General features: G+C 37.8%; 3 protein-coding genes across 3 annotated transcripts in view; 1 reads left to right on the plus strand and 2 right to left on the minus strand.

Annotated features, from left to right (window-relative positions):
• LOC309511857 (uncharacterized protein) overlaps window positions 1-10,162 on the minus strand; it is a 51,866-nt gene extending 41,704 nt beyond the window's left edge. The window contains exons 1-2 of the mRNA XM_082187204.1: window positions 8,420-10,162; window positions 7,694-7,902 (exon numbers count right to left, since the gene is read on the minus strand). Of these exons, the coding sequence (XP_082043330.1) occupies window positions 7,694-7,902; window positions 8,420-10,131 (1,921 nt within the window). The 5' untranslated portion in view covers window positions 10,132-10,162. The remainder of the gene's footprint in view (window positions 1-7,693; window positions 7,903-8,419) is intronic.
• Window positions 1-20,461, plus strand: part of LOC309511873 (uncharacterized protein) — a 163,916-nt gene that overhangs the window by 14,206 nt on the left and 129,249 nt on the right. The gene's annotated exons all lie outside the window — the stretch shown is intronic.
• LOC309511886 (uncharacterized protein) lies at window positions 1,629-7,300 on the minus strand. Its single transcript, XM_082187264.1, has 4 exons — window positions 7,045-7,300; window positions 2,521-2,680; window positions 2,217-2,327; window positions 1,629-2,053 (listed from the first exon to the last, which is right to left on the minus strand). Exons 1-4 carry the CDS (start codon window positions 7,249-7,251, stop codon window positions 1,971-1,973), a joined length of 561 nt encoding a protein of 186 aa, XP_082043390.1. The 5' UTR covers window positions 7,252-7,300; the 3' UTR covers window positions 1,629-1,970.

Consider the following 20,461-nt stretch of genomic DNA (forward strand, 5'->3'; position numbering starts at 1 on the left):
AAAATGTCGCTCATAAAGTCGAAATGCATTTGTAACTGGCAACCACAGCAACCATTCAGCTTGACATTCAAAACGTCACATTCTTGAGTGGGAATAATAAACAGTAGTAAGTGAGATGGCTCTTTACATTTGCAGTTAAGTCATTTTAAAGTGGAAGTGACATGGTAAACCATACTTGGAATTTGTCCTCTGCATTTAACCCATCCAAGTTAGAGCACACACATTATGAACAGTGAGTAGTGAACACACACACACACACACACACACACACACACACACACACACACACACACACACACACGCGCGCGCGCACACACACGCACACGCACACACACACTGTTTACAGCTATTACTATTTTAAGTACATGTAGTATGTCACCTTAAAATAAATTGGGTACACTTTATTTTAAGGTGTCTGTGTTACAGTGTAATTATACATTTAAGAACTGAGTAATAATAATCAACTACATTTAACTACTTATCATAGGGTTAGGGTTAGGATCAGGGGTTGGTTTAGGGTTAGTTGCATGTAACTAAGCACAATTTATAGTAATTACTACAGTAATGTAACACGTGTAAGAAAGACACTGTAAAATATAGTCTTACCATAAAGGTTTACTCATTATTTTGTCCAAATGCTGTTTGGAGTCACTCAATTTTTTGTTTTAGAAATGTAACATTTTGTTTAGATTTTACTCCTACATTTACAAAACAGTTTATCAATTTCTGAAACCGATCTTAAGAGTAAAATTTAGGAATACATAATGTTAACACATACTACCAGATTGTTCTTACTTTAGATCCCTGGAAAACTTTCCTTTTTATGTTTTGTTTTTAATAATCAGCATATTTTACTTTCAAGAAGGCATATATGCACAACATTTAGCTAAAGACACACCATCAAAAGATAAGGGCATGTTCATTTCACTAATTCAGCATAAAAAGTGATCAGGCATTTGTCAGCATCTATTCAACTTCTGTTGCATGCTGAAAAATATATATATACTAGTCTATTTCATTAATGCTGAAGTATACTGAAACTCTTTATAACAGATATTGGAAATCTTATATTAGGTGTGAACTATAATGAGGGAAGTACAGTACTCTTGATTTTTACACTTAAATATTACAGTATAATGTTAATATGTTAAAATTATATTTTCAGCACTGGTATCATCGCAAGTTTGCCTCAATTGCAAAGACACTCATCTCTTGAATCAATTAACCATTTTCTCAAAACAGTTTCTAAACTACACTCACACAACATTCTCAGATGAATTTTACAGAAAAAGAAATATTGGAGCATGTAAAACAGATTAATTGTGTTGTATTTTTGTTTTGAGAGCTGATGTAATGTTCAAGATTGTCAGTATAACATCCATAACAACTGAGACGAACAAGAGCCTCCAAAAACATGCTACTATACCTAAATCTACTGTAACCTGCTAATTCTAAGAAAGGTTAATTCTCTGTAATGTGACCCAATAGTCACCTGTTTGATGTCTAATTTCATGATTGTAAGACTTCATCTGTCTAAAAAAGGCAAACGCAAGGTAAATGTCTTATGCATATGGTTTATACTGGATGGAACATTGGAAAGATAGAAATGAAAAACTATTTACAACAAATTGTATGCATTTGATTTATTTGTTATTGATAAACATACATGCTAAAACCACTACCATACACCTGAAAACCTGTCCATGCATGCAGTGATACCACAGTCAAACACATTCTCCAGTATGCAATTATTTCTTCCAGCTAAAGAGAAATTAGATTTTGCTTAAAAAATTAAAATAAAAATAAAAATTGAAACATTATAAGCATTTTATCACCAGAAACAATTTTTGGAGTACACAATGTCATGCTAGTTTAGTACACATAGCCTATAGTTCTATACAAAATGAATGTAATGTAATTAATCTGTAAGCAGTTAAACTTATATGACCTATGAGTAAATATTCTAAAACTCAGTCATCAAGAAAAAACATTCCAATCTCTGACTGGAAGGCACTGTCCAGGAGTGTGGGAGGAGTCAATTCTGAAGTCACATCTGCAGGGGAAGGAGGTATTTATACAAAGTATACAATGACCATTAAACAACTGAAGGTGGGTTTCTTAACATAGATGCCTTGACTCAACCATCATAGAAGATCAACCTATAGAACGTATGACAACATTACATAATATCACTTGTTCATATCATTATCACTCACCTTCACAAACTCTTGGTCTCTTCCGACCAATTGGATCAATTGTGTACCACAAGTATGTTTTTATTTCAGTTTCACAGTCTTTCTTCGTTACACTGTGTTTTGATGCAGCATCTGAAAGAATAAACCCGGAAAATGATTGGAAATATGTTGGATGGTGGTCCTTCAAACTCACAACCGCTCTTGTACACTTTAAAGATCAAATTGGCAGACATCACAGTTCACCAAGTGATTGAATACAGACAAAACATAAGTAAATACAAACTTTCTTAGTATGTGTGAAGTGTTCATGCAGCAGTGAGTTTACCTCGGATTACATCTGTTAAAATAAGCTTAGAGAAGGGCTTTTTATCTCCTCTGCCCTGCCAGTTGAACTCCATAGCCAGATTATCTGTTAAGACTTGCTGCATAATATTCTTAATCACATCCTTGGGCCCCAAACCTCCAATTCTTGACAGATATTTTACCTGTAAAGAAAATGCGGTTTCAATTTATTTTGATGGTCCCTTTAAAACTTTCCATTGACTATAAGTAACGTTGCACCTACATTGTCAACAAACTATCATTAGAGTGTTAGTAGAGTATCAGTAGACTGGTAGTGTCACAGTTCATAAATCCTTGTGTTCATTTTGTGTATCTGTTGGTGTTTTTGTAGGTGCTGGGTCTATGTGTGTGGTACTTGTTTGTTGCCTAGTGACCAGCTCATCACTCTAATCAGTCACTTCAGCTGCAGCTAGTTTACTGCCTATATCTAGCTGGAGTGAGTTATGCTGGGTGTCGGTTCGTTACTCATGTCTTGTTCTCATTGCCTCATCAGAGTTGCTTGCTGTGTTTGATCCCCGCTTGCTCATCTGAGTCCTGTGTTGCACTGGATTACGGGGTTTACATCGACCAGCATCCTTGTCTGTGATTCCACATTGAGAGTTTCCTGTAGTGCACCCTGAGTATCCACTTTATGGTATTGTCTGTTGAGTTTCATCAGTCTCCTGCATCTTGTCTGACCTGAGTATTTTCTTTGTCTAAATAAACTGTCTGTTTGCTACTTGCACTTGGATCTTGGAACTCGTTATTGTGACAGAACGAACCGACCACAATGGATCCAGCAAGTGCGTCCGAATTGAGCGCGATCCTGTCAAAAAGCGATATTCGCATGCAACAACAGGAGGAACAGACGATAGCCACGGGTCGCGCTGTCCAGGCGCTGGTGACCCAAGTTTCTGAGCTAACAACCCAGCTGCAGCAACTAAGGACCGAGACGGCGTCTGTTCAACAACAAGTCACGGCCATCCCACCTGCTTTTGCCGCTCAGACCATTCATGCCACTGAGCCCCGTCTTCCGCCTCCAGCATTCTACTCCGGTGAGCCCCAGTTATGACGCTCGTTTTTAGCCAAATGTTCTCTGTACACCTCTCTTCAACCTTCGTCATTTCCTACTGAGGAGTCTAAGGTGGCCTTTGCTCTCGGGTCGAGCGGCCAGCTGGGGAACTACTGTGTGGGAACAGAGACTTCTGTGCTGTGTTTCGTTTGAAACATTCTCTCGGGAACTCAGAAAGGTCTTTGATCGCGTTGCTTCCGGTAGAGACGCGGCGCGACTTCTCGTGGAGCTGCGTCAAGGAGATCGTTCTGTAACGGACCATTCGATTGAATTTCACACTTTGGCCGCGGAGTGTGGCTGGAATTCAGAGGCTCAATGGGACATGTTTTTATATGGGCTTTCTGAGTCCATAAAGGATGAAATTTACTCTTTGGATTTACCCGCGGGGGTGGATAAACTCATAGATCTGGCTATTCAGGTGGATACGAGACTACGACGACGGGGTCCACGGACACAGCGAGGGTGGTCTGCCAGTGTACAGAGTAAGGTTTCTTTTTCTCCTGGTGAAACTATGTCTTTTCCAGATCCTGAACCCATGCAAATGGGCAGGTCCCATCTATCGCAGCAAGAGAAGCAGAGAAGAAGAGAGAGGGGACTATGTCTGTATTGTGAAGCCGCCGGTCATATCGCTCTGCAGTGTCCGGTAAAAGCCAGCACCCGCCAGTAGGTAAGAGGTTACTGACGGGTGGAACTACACTGACTTTTTCAGCTACTCATCTTCCTGTCTGTTTGAAATTACCTTCTCAGAATTTTGATTGTGAGGCTCTTGTTGACTCGGGAGCGGAGGGCAATTTTTTTTAGACATTAACCTGGCTCATAAGCTCATGATACCGGTGATGACACACTCTCAACCCATCTCGGTAGTTGCACTTAATGGTCAACTATTACCCTCAGTCACACATTCCACTGCCTCCTTAAGACTCATTACCTCAGGTAATCATTCTGAGGACATTGACTTTCTTTTGATTGACTCTCCTTCTGCTCCTATGGTTCTGGGACACCGCTGGCTGGTGCTCCATAACCCTCATATAAACTGGCGTATGAATTCTGTTTTCGCCTGGAGTGAATTTTGTCATGCCACTTGTTTGTTGTTTGCGTGTTCTTCTGTGTCTTGTTCTGTGTTTCAGGATGAACACATGGATTTGTCTAACGTGCCTGTGATGAGGTTCAATGACGTGGTTGTAAGGAAGGAAGAAGACAGGGGTCGGCGTGACTGGGACTCTCGTTTTATTTGTCATAAAAAGTTCAAAAACAAAAGAAAGGTGCGCGAACAGCGCGTTCACCGTGCGTAAGCACAGCAGAAACAAAACAATACTTCAAAGTCTCTTTTGACGATCTCTTTCCCAGATGACAGCAGCACACGAGGTCCCAGTCCAACTCTCTCTCTCGCTCGCGCCGGTTTATATCCGGTCTCTCCACGCCAATTACTGCAAGCAGACACAGGTGTTCATCATCTGCACTTGACCTACTTACTCACCGCTTGGCCCCCTCCTCTCTCTCCCACTACAGACTCCACAAAACCACGCCCCCCTCCCCACAGTGCCTTCGGAGTATCTGGACCTGAAGGGAGTGTTCAGTAAGTCTCGGGCTGCTTCTCTACCTCCGCATGACTGTGCTATAGATTTATTGACAGGTATGTCTCCGCCTAAGGGCAAGTTATACTCACTTTCTGCCCCAGAAAGGGAGGCCATGGAGAAATATTTCTGATTCTCTGACAGCCGGGTTCATCCGCCCTTCCTCTTCTCCAGCGGGGGCAGGGTTCTTTTTTGTGGGAGAGAAGGATGGTTCTCTGCGACCGTGCATTGACTACCGAGGGCTGAATAACATCACGGTAAAAAATACCTATCCTTTGCCATTGATGTCTTCAGTCTTCAAGCGGTTGCAGGGAGCATCCATCTTCACAAAACTGGACTTGCGTAATGCTTATCATTTGGTTCGCATAAGGAAGGGGGATGAATGGAAGACTGCCTTTAACACCCCCAGGGGGCATTTTGAATATTTGGTCATGCCTTTCGATCTGTCTAACTCCCCTGCGGTTTTCCAGGCACTCGTGAATGACATGCTGAGAGATATGGTAGATCAGTTCATATATGTGTACCTGGATAACATACTGATATTTTCTTCTTCTCTCCAGGAACATGTTCAGTACGTCAGGCGAGTGCTCCAGAGGCTGTTAGAGAATGGGCTTTTTGTCAAGGCGGAGAAATGCTCGTCCATGCTCAGTCGGTTCCATTTCTGGGTTATATCATCTCCTCCGAGGGGGTGCGCATGGATCCCGACAAAGGTTAAGGCTGTGGTGGATTGGCCAACTCCAGATTCCCGTAAGGCCCTACAGAGGTTTCTGGGGTTCGCCAATTTTTATCGGTGGCTTTCTTCCAAGAACATTCCTCTCCGCTCCGTATGTAACAAGTTAGCTCCCAAATTCATCAGCCCGGTGGCACTCAGCCTCAAACTCCCTCCTGCGTACAGGAGAATTCATCCCGTTTTTCATGTCTCCAAATTAAAACCCGTGTTTCATTCTCACATTAACCCTTCTGTCCCAGTTGCCAGTTACCTCGTCAGAGTTGCTTGCTGTGTTTGATCCCTGCGTGCTCATCTGAGTCTCGTGTTGCACTGGATTACGGGGTTTACAAGCATCCTTGTCTGTGATTCCACATTGACAGTTTCCTGTAGTGCACCCTGAGTATCCACTTTGTGGTATCGTCTGTCGAGTTTCATCAGTCTCCTGCATCTTGTCTGACCTGAGTATTTTCTCTGTCTAAATAAACTGTCTGTTTGCTACTTGCACTTGGATCTTGGAACTCGTTATTGTGACAGGTTAGGGTTAAAATAAGTTGACATGTACTTGTAAAATTATTTATAGTCAGTAGAATGTCTGTTGGACCATCACAATAAAGAGATAGCAGACATTGAGCAGAGAGTCTACTAATACTCTAATGAGAGTTCAAAAAGTTTGAAAATGTTCAAAAGGGAAAATCAAAATAAAGTGTTACCGAAAGTTCTTTATTAGAAATACTGTATTAATTGTTGTGTATTATTATTAAATGTCTTGAAATACTTCATTCTTATTGGTCAAACATGGCATTGAGTGGTCAGATATTTTGTATAATGACCACAAAACTGTAGAATATAGCTCATTTGCACCATCTTACACCAATTAAAGTTGAACAAAGAACCAGAGCTGGGTGAGAGAGAACATGAAATAGTTATCTGAGTTATGCTAATCAATCAAAAGAAATGAACAATAATGCAGATAATCAATAATGAATCTGCATTAATATTATAACACTATATTTAATGTCCATTTTATTTATTTATTTATTAAGTAGTCGTGAAATAAGCAGGATAATGTACTGTCATTATTGAAAAATAAACGCATTACAGGTGTTACAGGTCAGAGTGTACATTACAGCTGAGTGTACATTATCCCTTTCTTGAAATGTTGTGTTGACTTACATATTTTTGTCGTGTTGTTGCATTTCTGAGCTCATTTTCAGTCCTGGCCACATCTTCAATGGTTCTAAGAGGCAGATTTAGGCTTGTTTTAACATCTCTAGTGGGCAAGCTGCTACTGCTGGGCGCTTCAGAAGCCGTATTGACTTTCAGTAGTTTCTTTAACATAGAAGAGTTTTCCTGCACTGTGCTCTTGATGTCTCTCAGCATTTGGAGGAGATCATCCTTGTCTGTTGTGTAAAATGAGTTTTGCTTTAATTACAAAAAAAAGAGAAAAGACAAAACTTCTGATTATGGCAAAAGAAGCTGACAGTCTTGATGTAGATGTAGATGGTGTAGGAAGTGGGTTTTTTGACATGTCTTGAGTGCTTTCAGGTCTTTGTCTTTTTAGCATTCCAGGAAATCCAGTGGCTAGTAGAAACGATCTTTATTTGAAAATAAACAACACTTTAACAAAACAGTACAAATTAATTATTTGATCTTTTAATCGGTAAAATACTTTAAACAAATTGTATTACCGTTCTTTCTGTTCTGTAATTTCCTTTTGCCCCTCTTTAGCCTTATCAAAAGAGTCTGCAATAAGATAACTTATTTGAGAACTTAATAAAACAATCCAAAATTTAAGCAATTATTTTAAAATAGTGACCATTACCATATTCTTTGTGAAAGCTAATATTTAATTTCTCCCATGGTTTCCCTCCTGTTTCAGGTTTAAGTCTCTTCTGAACAGCTTCCATGCATTTCTCTGGTGATCTGAATGGGGGCCAGTAACTTTGTTTCTTGTCTGAGCTCAACCAGTGTGATGGTGCCACCATCACCTCATCTGAGTCTTGCAGGGTGACAATTGCATACATGGTCAGTCTAGTGAAGGGGGAAATAATTATGTTTAGCTGATTGAAAAATAAATATGCTAAATTGTATAGTAAATTGAAAAGTTAACCAAACAAATAATCAAGTCGTGGGATGGATGAAAATCTGACAAAATACACATAAACAACCAATTTACAGTGTTGTTGGTGTTTTTTAATTTTTTTTTATTTATTGGTTTGACTACCTCAGTTGCACAAAAAATGGCACAAGCTCAACAATGAATGCAATACATATGTATATTATTGTGGCGAGGGGGGAATGATTCAGCGAGGTCTGTAGCGGGAGAAAGAGAAAGGAGACGAGCCTCTTTCCACAACGGCTTATATAGGCTTGACACAACAAGACACAGGTGTTCATCATTTGTACTTGACCGACTTATGCACCACTCGTCTCCTTTTTCTCTCTCCTGCTACAGACCTCGCTGAACCACACCCCCTTCGCTACAATTATTAATAAAAAATAAAAATAAATCAGCAAATGAGATCTTGGTCGTCTTCATGGTCCTCACCTTCCATCACCCTCCATCAAAATGTATTTTTCTTTATTTATAATAGACAAACTGGCTTCTGATTCTTCTTCTATGTTGTGCGCAAGCAATTCCTCCTTTTTATTCCAATCCTCATCCTTAGACTCATTTCCCAAGCACTTTAATTGTTTACCATCAACGTTTCCTTTGTATAATTCCTTAATATAATACACTTCATCATCTCGGTTCCTCACTGCTGCTATTACTTCCTCAAGGTCCTCTGGTTGGATGCAAAGTATTACACTTTCTTTGAAAACCAGAATATCATTCTGTTTTAAACGCCCAGCTAATGCGGAAGCAAAGCATTTCAGTGCCAGTGTAATGAGAACTGGGGTCAAAGGACAGCCCTGATCCAGCAGTTTGTCTCTCTCAATTGAAGCTTCTACAGATTCAGTTTCTGCTTCTGGTGCATCTCTGAGAAGATTTTTCACAATGAGGAAATCTTGATACAGAGTTGGGTTTGACCGTTTTTGCTCTTCTATTTTACCCTTAATACAAGACAACCTCATCTCAGCGCAGAAGGTTTTGGGAGTGATCATGACAGAAACTGAATTTTTTGGTACAAGACCCTTTGACTGAGACTCCAAGAAATCATCTAGACGTTTTGTCAGAATATTTGCAATGATGAGGTAGTCAACATTAAAAAAGTGTTGATTCTCATCATGTGGACTTTTCACAGTTTTATTAAAATGTTTCTCAGAGCAGTTAAATGCACCTCTGTGGATTCTGTCATAGAGTGTCTTAATGTATGGAATTAGATACTGAATGTTGTCTTTATAGAAGGAAACTGGGATGCCGTCTGGTCTCGGTGTGTCTGACACTTGAAGAGATTGTACAGCTGACACAATGTCAACCTCACTGACTGCATGTGAGCTTTCTTCACCCAGCGATGAACCAGTCTCATCTGCCAAAAGATCCTTTTTTAGATTCAGCCATTGGAAGATTGCTTGTATCTGGGCATCTCTCTGAAAAAGGGTTGTGGAAACATTGTTGATCTCCAAGTACACAGGACGATGGTCGCGCATCTTCGAGTCTCTGATTTTACAACTTCTGACTCGCCACATACATTCTTCTGGAACAAAAAAGTAATCCAGCCTGGACGCAACTTGACTATGGAATGTATACTCTGGCTTTACAGGGTTCTTTCTTCTCCAGATGTCTATTAGCTGAAGAGATTTCATGAACTTATTCACACAACTGCGCAGCTTTCTGTGGTTTGGCCTGTCTGTCACCCCTTTTGAATTGTCTTTGTCGATAAATGGATTAAGAACTGTGTTGAAATCTCCACCAATCACCAGCAGCCCTGTGGTCATTGACTGCAGGTAACGTGAAAGTTGTTCAAGGGTTTTTGTGTCTGTTTCATGGTTATAAACACTAACCAGAGTGTACAGCTGACCTTCCAGTTTACATTTCAACACAACATAAGCTCCACAGTTATCTTTTTCATCACTTATACATTCAAAATCTAGTCTTTTCTTGATTAGTATGGCTGTTCCCTTTTGGGAGGTAAACTTTGTGTAGAAAACATACCACTCATTTTTTAGACCTTCTACAATATGTTCATCTTGTTCTCCAATGTGTGTCTCTTGAAAGAAAACCACGTCCGCATTTTGTAGTTTTTGAAATTTCTCATCTCTGTTTCGTTTAAGTCCATTAACATTCCAGGTGACAAAATGTATTGTCTGTGTAGCCATCGACAGATCTGCTCTCACAGACCAAAGGTCCCTGTCAAAACAAAGAGTGATGGAGGGTAGGAACTTTTTGTTTTGCATTCTGACTGAATTACTGAGACTGAGTTTTAAACATTCTGTTGTCTCAAAAAAAATATTTCCTTTGTTGCATTCCTTGTCTTTGTAATTTTGAGTCATGAGTATGGTGTTGTCTCACACTTGCTAGACAGGTTATCATGTATGTTACACCCACAATTGGTTAAGATTCTTACAGAACCCAGTCTGGTCTAATTGTATATAATTACAGTTGTAACATCTGCAACATTGTCTCAAATAAAGAGAGATGAGGATCTAAACGCGAACAGTTGTGCACAGTCACAATAATCCACAAACAGGCAAGACATGAATCTCCAAGGCAGACGAGGCATGAACACCATGCTGAGAGACAACACAACAAACATACGTTGCAGAGCTCAAACATTAACCAACAATTTTGGTTCTTTTCAATCGCTCTTGTGGTACTTTGATGTCATAAACCAACCGGTCTGTGCAGCACCGGTTCAAGTCGAACAAGCCTAAACGCTCTGAAGTGGGTGGATTGGAATCCACTGCTGCTTCAATGGATATGTAATGAGTGATTATAATCAAGGTATTAATCAATATTTTTCGAGTTGAATGACTTCTCTGGAGATTTTACTTTGTTATAGAAGTTACCAGTGTGATCACTGAAATGTTCTTTTCATGTATTCTTTAATGTCTGTATTTGATATCTGAATGCAGTAACAGTGCTTGCTCATTTAGCCCGGCTTCCAGAAATGAAATAGGGACATATTTTGTTTTTGAGAAAGGTTTTCAACGTGTTAAAACACATTGAGTGACCATTTCTCAGTTAAAGCCTATATTTTCCATTTAGACTAAAGTGTCCTATCCTTGAGAGAAAGAACTTGTTATCTTGATGTTTTGAGACAAGACTCCTGTTTACAGTTAGAGCCTGTCCAAATCCAACCTTGGAAAAGCTGTGTGTCAGTGTGTGTGTGTGTTAGTCTTCTTGGTTACAGGTTAAGGAACCACTGGCATTATTGGAGATTGACTGAGTTGTTGTTCGGGACATGCTGGCACCCAGCAACCCAGATCTGCGACCTGGAAGGTCACGACGTGTCAAACTACAGGGTCAGAGTGTCAGCTGCATAATCTATGGAGATATGCTTCAGTTTATCTGTATATGTGTGGAAAATTACTATGTTTATCTATTTCTTAGCCAATGAGAATCATTCAACCTGTAAGCAATGAGTAGCTTAGACCTTGGTGTAGGGTATAACCAGGGCTGGAAATGGGGGGGGGGGGGGGGATATTGATATTTATCAATGGCATTCTGTAAAATTGTCTGCTATGTCGTCTTTTGTTATTGGCCAATGCCTGCAGACTGCAGCCAATGGAAATGCTTGTCTATCAGTGCGCATCTTTCTTACTACTTATAGAACTTCAAAACAGACTGCTTGAGGTAAATAAATAATCTTACCTTAAAAATCGTTCTAAATACTCAATACTCAATACAATACAAATACTCAAATCGTGTTCTTCTAATTCTTCTGAGGTAAATCCAAGGTAAACAGCACAGCACATTGAGCGCAAACACAGTTTTCCAAACTCGAGGAAAAACAGGAATACGGTACTTGTTTTTGAGGTAATGAGTCCGTTAACAGGACGTGGATCATTTGCATGTCAATCGCTCGTGCGCGCGTGGACGTGGTTTATAAAGAAGATTTAAAGGCTGTTAATATTTTTATGTTCTGTATCGCTGTGTTGTATTTGTTTACTTTTTCTGTTTAGAAGAAAACTGAGTCTTTAAATCTCCTTTATAAATGCTTTACAAAGCATAACTAGTCCTCACTTTAGATTAGCTCACAAACATAGTTAACTGACCACTACTAAATGCTTTATAACTACCTGAATCTACTACATTTACTTACACTTTCTAAGTGATCTTATTAGCCACTGACAACTCCTAAATAACCGGTTTGTAAATAATGCAATACTTCATTTAAAAATGATAAAGTGATCATTAATAAATTAAGAAAATACAATTATTAAACACATTATAGACATGCTTATAAATCAAGAATACAGCATTTATAACTGTATTTATAAACTGCTTATTAATGTATATTAATGCTTTATAAATGATGAATTAACTGTTTACTAATGCTTAACTAATGATTAATAGCGTGCAGTTATTATAAAGTGTTACCAAAAAATCTCCTTTAAAGTTGTTCATTTCTATTGGCGATAGTGCTGCATCCATTCACAAAAATAAATGTTTTATATATTTAAGGTGGGAAATTGACAAATATCTTCATGGAACATGATCTTTACTGAATATCATCATGATTTTTGGCATAAAAGAAAAATCTATAATTTTGACCCATACAATGTTTTGTTGGCTATTGCCACAAATATACCCGTGCAACATAAGACTGGTTTTGTGATCCAGGGTCACATTTGAGTAAAACTTTTGCGATCTTATTCTAAATGTCGACAAAAAACTATTGCGAAATGACGGCATTTATTAACCAATGTCATGCGACTAAAACCATTGCGTTTCCATTGCAGTTTTGCTAAATATTTATTTATTCGAATTGCATGAAAACCCACCTCATGCGAGCGTAAAAACTTTTTTTCCATTGGGCGTATTTTCAATTTGCAATATGAAGGGTAATGGAAACACAGCTACTCAAACACAGGGGGGCTAACGAGATAACAAGGGAAGGAGCAGTTGGTGGGGAAAAAAAGGGAAATTAACTTAAAATGAACTACCAAACAAGGTAGCCAGAGCAAACACAAGGTGAGACAATACAAGACAGATTTGATGGTTTTGAGTTACAGTTTGTCAAGTTTAGGTTTACAATCAGGGTTCGGTGTTTCTACAGTATATCAGTGTTATTCACCTATCATTTCTCTCTGATTTCAAGGATAACTTATGGGTAGGGTTAGGTTTAGGGGTAAAGATTAACATGTTGAACCAGGAACATTGTTAAAATGTACCAATAAACTGATATTTTCGAGAAGCTAATCCCATTAACCTTTTCTTAAAAATGAATACAGCACAAAGAAAATGGAACAAACAGGCAAGTGTAATCACAATAATATTTTTTTTTTTGCAAAAGGGTCAAAATGCAGTAGTTCAAATGATTGCATTTGCAGTGCTCTCTTGCAGTATAGTTTTGAATGAAGTACAAAGTAAATTTAAGTTGTTATTCTCTGTCGATCTAATTACGAAATGTTACACTGTAAAGGCGCACATATCTCATTCAAATGCATACATTACCTTAAACATGGCATGTTGCAATAGGTGACAAAGTAATGAACAATTGCGTTTTTAGTGTATTTTATGGTCATTGTCCCACAGAAAACGAAATAAATCTTACATGGAGTAATGGTTAAACAATTAGAAATGTTATTAATTTTTAGGCTTTAAAGTGTGGTCTTGTTTAACATTATGTAATCCATAAATTAAATTTTATATGCTGTCAATTTGTCATCATCATACGTTTCAGTGTCTGTCCAAACATAAAAGTAATTGTAAGTGTGGCAGATCCACACTTTAAGTAAAGATCATGTTGCAGAAACGAAAAAAAAAGAAGAAAAAAAAGAATAATAGTAAAATAATACAACTCTTCAGTTGTGTTTTTTAATGTTACAGTTCTTTTAATAATGGCTTTTTGAAACCCTACATGGGTGCCTTTCTTGCTTAGTCAAATGTTTGTAAGATAAATTATACAACAATACTATTATGTATTTCTTTGGATTGTTTTTAGTAACAAAATACATTTAGGACTTAAATTAAGTTTTAGAATTTTAAGCATCTTAATAATTGTACTTTTTTTTTTAGATGTACAGTATATTTATTATTTAAAGATTTTTACATTTTACAAAACTAAGCATCATAATAATTTGAAGGAAAAGTTACCTTTTATCTCAGGGTAATGTGTGGGACAGTAGACTGTCGTCGATTCAGCTGTCAAGTTGAGCAGAGTAAGAAGTTATGTTCTTGTATCTTGGGTGTTGTCAGAATTATGCTTTGTTCATTGTGTTTTGGTTTTGGTTTTGGTTTGGTTCTGTTCCTGTTCCCTGGAGGGAGGGAGGGGGAGAGTGAGGGGTGGGGTGGGTGGGGTGGGGTGGGGTGGGGGGGGGGGTCAGTTCAACCACATGTACGGTGTACATTTTAGGACATCCTCAGACCTCAGACATATGAAGACAAGGCATCATGCCTCAGACTAAAAGGCTTCAGTCATTGGATAAAACGGCATCGCGCCTCAGACTGAAAAGCATCAGGTCTCAGGAAAAACAATGTCAGGTGTCAGGTCTCGTACAATTAGGCATCAGATGAAACAGCCTCAGACAAAAAGACATCAGACATAAAGGCATCGGACGAAACGGACTCAGACATAAAGGCATCGGACGAAACGGACTCAGACAAAAAGGCATCAGACATAAAGGCATCAGACAAAACGGACTCAGATGGAGTTCAGAGGTTCGCATTGCCCCGCCCCATGTGCCATCACATGTAGGCCTACGCGATTCATAGCTTGAAAGAACGCTTTACTTGATACATTTCTGAAGTCTCTAAGGTTTATTAAAAACAAGAAAAGTTACAGATTCTTGAATTATTATGAAGATATTTTTTGACAATATCACTGATGCATGTTTCCTCTACATGTCTTTTATTTATTTATTTATTTATTTTATATATGTGAAGCTTTACATATACTTGATATAATGAAATTACTGTAGAAGTTCTATGTCCTTTATATCCGCTTGTTATCTGATACATATTCAATAAAAGAAATAAAAGAAAAAGAAAAAAATAACACTTTATCACGATAGTTTGCCAACATACAAGCTAGCTAGTTGAAATATGTCATCTAACTTTTTAAACGTGCAAATAAAACTTGTGAAATGCAATTAGTGTAACATTTAATTAAAGCATATATATATATATATATATATATATATATATATATATATATATATATATATATATATACAGTACAGGTCAAAAGTTTGGAAAGATTACTATTTTTTATGTTTTTGAAAGAAGTTTCTTCTGCTCATCAAGTCTGCATTTACAATATTTGATCAAAATGTAATATTGTGATATATTATTACAATTTAAAATAATTGGTTTTCAATTTATTATACTTTAAATTATCATTTATTTCTGTTATGCAGAGCTGAATTTTCAGGATCATTACTCCAGTCTTCAGTGTCACATGTGACGTCTATCACATGATTCTTTAGAAATCATTCTAATATTCTGATTTATTATGAGTGTTGGAAACAGTTCTGCTGCCTAATATATTTGATGAATAAAAGGTTAAAAAGAACTGCATTTATTCAAAAAAAAAATAATATTCTAATAATATAAATCTTCTGAACAGGGGCGGATCTAGAAAAATATTTATGGGGTGGCGAGAGGGGGGCAGGAATTTTTGAGGGGTGGCAACATATGGCAGACGTATATATACTGAATTTAATCACAGTTAAATTGGCCATAACTTTTAATTTGTTGCTGCCAACTGGGGTGGCAGCAGGGGTGGCAAGGCTTTCTTTTAGGGTGGCACTTGCCACCCTATGTCACCCCGGTAGATCCGCTCCTGCTTCTTTACTATCACTTTTTATCAATTTAACACATCCTTGCTGAATAAAAGTATTGATTTATTTCAAAAAAAGAAAGAAAAAAATTCCTCACCCCTAATTACTGACCAGTGTATATTGTTGTTACAAAAGATTCATATTTTTAAAACATTTGGGTTTTTTTTTTTTTTTTTTTTACGTTTTACGTTTTATTCATCAAAGTATCCTAAGTATCACAGGTTATGAAAAAATATTAAGCAGTAGAACTGTTTGATACAACTTTGATAATGAATCATATTAGAATGATTTCTAAAGGATCATGTGATAGACTGGACTAATGATCCTGAAAATTCAGCTTTGCATCACAGAAATAAATTATAATTTAAAGTATAATAAATGGAAAATCAATTATTTTAAATTGTAATAATATATCACAATATTAAATGTTTTCTGTATTTTTGATCAAATAAATGCAGGCTTAATGAGCAGAAGAAACTTATTTCAAAAACATTCTCTCTGTCCTAGCATGTATCCCATTTGTATAGGGTTAAAAACTTTTTTTGTTAATTTTTTTTTATTTTGTATATGTTTCCAAACTTTTGGCCTGTACTGTATATATATATATATATATATATATATATATATATATATATATATATATATATATATATATATATATATATGCTTTAATGAAATGTTACACTAATTACGATGTTTACAGAAGAGAACGTGCATTTCGCAAGTTTTATTTGCACATTTAAAAACTTAGATGCCATATTTCAACTAGCTAGTTTGTATGTTGGCAAACTATCGTGGAGTTAAAGCGTTCTTTCGAGCTATGAACCGCGTACATGTGACGTCATATGGGGCGGGGCAATGCGAATCTCCAAACTCCACCTGAGTCCGTTTCGCCCGATGCCTTTTAGTCTGAGTCCGTTTTGTCCGATGCCTTTATGTCTGATGCCTTTTAGTCTGAGTCCGTTTTGTCCGATGCCTTTATGTCTGATGCCTTTTAGTCTGAGTACGTTTTGTCCGATGCCTTTATGTCTGAAGCCTTTTTGTCTGATGCCGTTTCGTCCGATGCCTTTATGTCTGATGCCTTTTTGTCTGAGGCTGTTTCATCTGATGCCTAATTGTACGAGACCTGACACCTGACATTGTTTTTCCTGAGACCTGATGCTTTTCAGTCTGAGGCGCGATGCCGTTTTGTCCAATGACTGAAGCCTTTTAGTCTGAGGCATGATGCCTTGTCTTCATATGTCTGAGGTCTGAGGATGTCCTAAAATGTACACCGTACTACATGCAGTTTCATGTCATCTATACATTACACACCCCATCGCCAAATCATAGAAAAAATTCAGTTAAGACAGTTGTATTCATCTTAACAATACACAACAAATTAATATACAGAAAACCTCTCGGCTCTATGGGATGAACATCAGCAGCATTAGATATGCTATTGACTTGCATAGTATAGAAATGTTGATAAGGAAACACAAGAGTTTACATATTGTTTGCGTTTCTCCTTTGCATATTGTTTGCGTTTCTCCTTTGCATATTGTTTGCGTTTCTCCTTTGCATGTTACCTTTTATCTCTGTGTTTGCCCTTAGGTGAGGTTGCATGCATGACATTCAACAAACTGCATTTCTGTTTGCCACCACCCTGTGTTATTAAATCACATGAAAATTCAGCAAGTCCAAAATGTAAGCTGTGATACAGCTGTGATAATGTTTAACTATTGAATATTAATATTTGTTTAAAGACTATTTAATAGTATTGGCCTATAGATGTGTTGGAGTATTTTGAACTGAAATAAATATAAGAAAAAGCAGAGATGCAAGTCCAAAATGTAAGCTGTGATAAAGCTGTGATAATATTTAACTATTGAATATTAATATTTGTTTAAAGACTATTTAAGATTATTGTCCTAGAGATGTGTCAGAGTATTTTGAGCTGAAGTAGAAAAAGCAGAGATAATTGTGAGAATAATTGAGATTTTCTTTACTTTAGAAATATTGTCCTTATTTCTTGACCTCACCCTAACAGTGTCTAGGTGTGTTCTGTTAATTTGTAAAAGATGAGAGCAAAGTCACTTCTATTTATAGGCTACATAATCACGTTGTCCTGCAATTTAGCTCTAACCATGAAAAAAAAAAAAATGAAAAAAAACTCACCTGTCTGGCTGCCTCTAGCCTTAAAGTGGAAATGAAGCAGTCAGTCAAGTTTACATTTAGTAAACTGATTTCCACTTTAATAAAAAATATATATAACAAACACGATTAATGTAACCATTTTAAAGAAAAATTAATGTTTTGTTATAGCTTTTGGAGCAAGGGCACCGCCATCTTGCAATACCACAGTGCATGACGTCACGGGGTTGGTTGTTTTGCCTGAGGGACGTAGATATTTAGTAGAGGACTGACAGGGAAGGTTAAATACAGAGACATTTAAAGATGGAAACTGGAAAGCCACATCATAAGTCAAAAGGAGGGGCACTACTGTATTGCTCCTGGTTGTAGAAATGATTTTTACAGCGTTAAAGCAAAGGGCAAAAGAGAACTAAAACGGAGAACGTAATGTTACTGCTTCTCTGGCTATAGCGGCACTGAAAAGGAAGAATGCAGTGAAAATTTTTTTGTAGGAAGATTACATTGAGGAAAATACCTTTGATTCGGGCAATTTAGTCACCGCACCAACAAACTTAAGCCTGAAGTTGCTCCGTGTGTTTCTAATTTATCTGGCTATAACGCTCACGCTCTATCGACCGCCCAGCACTCCTCTCATCACACATTATCACACTATTGTTTTCCTCCAGCAAAAACAGAACATGAAGACACTCTATAGTTATTTATATATGTGATTTGGCAAACGATTTGTGATAAGTTGTTTTAATTCATTAAAAATATATATTTTTTTACAGTGCAGAGGAAAACAGCACTCCGTCAATGCACTGATTTAAACTGTTTATCAGAGTGAATGAAAGAAAGAAACATCATGCTATTATTTCGTTCTACTAAATGACCCTGCAGCTGATTGTGACATTTATAACCTTACAGTAAAGAGATTTGTGGTTTTTGATGTCACTTTGAATTATAGAAGTGGCAAATTGACGGCATCTTGCCGTATCGGCTCAAATGCGTAATCAATGACCTATCACGGGCTCAACAGTCCTTTCAAGTTTGTCTTCCTCTATTTGAGAAAAATAATGTGTTCAAACGTAAAGAAATTATTACATTAAGCTGGGCGTACACGGTGCGATTTTTTTCCGCTCTGAGAAACGTACTATATTTACCTCAGGCAAGATTGTATAGACAACCAAGCCCGTGACGTCACGCGCTGGTATTGCAAGATGGCGGCATCCTTGCTCCAAAAGCTATAACAAAACATTCCTTTTTCTTTAAAATGGATACATTAATCGTGTTTGTTATATATATATATATATATATATATATATATATTATTAGAGTGAAAATCAGTTTACTAATGTAAACTTGACTGACTGCTTCATTTCCACTTTAAGGTGCATTCACACCAACCGCAATTACATGATTTTAACTTGTAAAAAGCATTCACGTCCTCGTAGAGCTCGTAATTACAGGTCTGAGACTCCTACTTTAACATGACTGATGTACTACCACTGCAGATTCATAGGCATTGATATTGGTGCCATAGAAACACATAGGTGTTCGACTTGAACTGCGCTGACCGATCGGTGTTTGAAATCAAAATAACGCAAAAGCGATTCGAAAGCATAGAGCCATCTGCTCTCTAATCACTCTCGCGGTGATGTTATACACCGATCGGTCTGCGCAGCGGACGGACACACCTCTCATCTCCAGTCCGAGGATGTAAAAAGCTCAGAATAACGTCATGTGTTGTCATCTTGAGACTACGGTAATTACAACATAGCGAGAATGCAGCATTAATAATCCTGAAGACATTGATTAGCTTGTTCAGGTGTGTTTGGTTAAGGCTGGAGCTACAATGATTAAGGGAATGATTACCCTTGGTCCAGAACGCAGCCGGACTCAAGAGTCCGTTCCACCACCATCGACCATGGAGGAAACGTGTGAGCCCGCCGCAGACGGAGAGCTACCACCTGCTGCGATGCGTCAGCCAGTGCCCTAAGATAAGAGGTCAGATTGGACCCTCGCCCTGGAAGAGGAGCCCCCCAGTGAGTTGACCAGGGGTGTGAGCCTACGACATCAGTGGCCCGAGGGTATTTTGGTGGATTTTGAGACTGAGGACTCAAATGTTGCCACATTCACATTCATCTGTTTCAGATAAAACTGAACATGCTTTTAGCGACAATCACTGAACATTTCACTTTGAAACTTTGCACGATGCAACGTAATATAATTTTGCAGAAATGTTGCTATAGGTAGGCGTTATTCCATTGAGCCTGGGCTGAATTCCCTTAATCATTCATCACAACTAGTTGAGTCTTGGTGTCAGAAAGCCTAAACAAAAATCAGATAAAGAAAAATCTAAAAATTAAACTCCAGCATATTCCGTTGTCAGACTCTACAGGAACTTCAACTGGGACTGGCTTCTATGGTCAGATGACAAAAAAAAAAAAATAGATTTTTGGCAGCAAACTCACAAATTGGTTTTGATGCAAACAGGGATAAAACGTACCCCCTGTGTATTATTAAATATAGTGCTGGATCTTTAATGTTGTGGGGCTATTTTTCTGCAGGAGGTCCTGGACATCTTGTT

The sequence above is a fragment of the Leuciscus leuciscus genome, assembly GCF_965113295.1.
Source record: "Leuciscus leuciscus genome assembly, chromosome: 12".
NCBI classification, from domain to species: Eukaryota; Metazoa; Chordata; class Actinopteri; order Cypriniformes; family Leuciscidae; genus Leuciscus; species Leuciscus leuciscus.

Excerpts from the sequence above, each read along its gene's own strand:
- LOC309511886 (XM_082187264.1), bottom strand. The coding sequence starts at position 7,251 with ATGCTGAGAGACATCAAGAGCACAGTGCAGGAAAACTCTTCTATGTTA. Across the intron at positions 2,681-7,044 it reads CAACAACACGACAAAAATAT|GTAAAATATCTGTCAAGAAT; the intron begins GTAAGTCAACAC and ends TTTTCTTTACAG. Across the intron at positions 2,328-2,520 it reads TTTAACAGATGTAATCCGAG|ATGCTGCATCAAAACACAGT; the intron begins GTAAACTCACTG and ends TTATTCTTTCAG.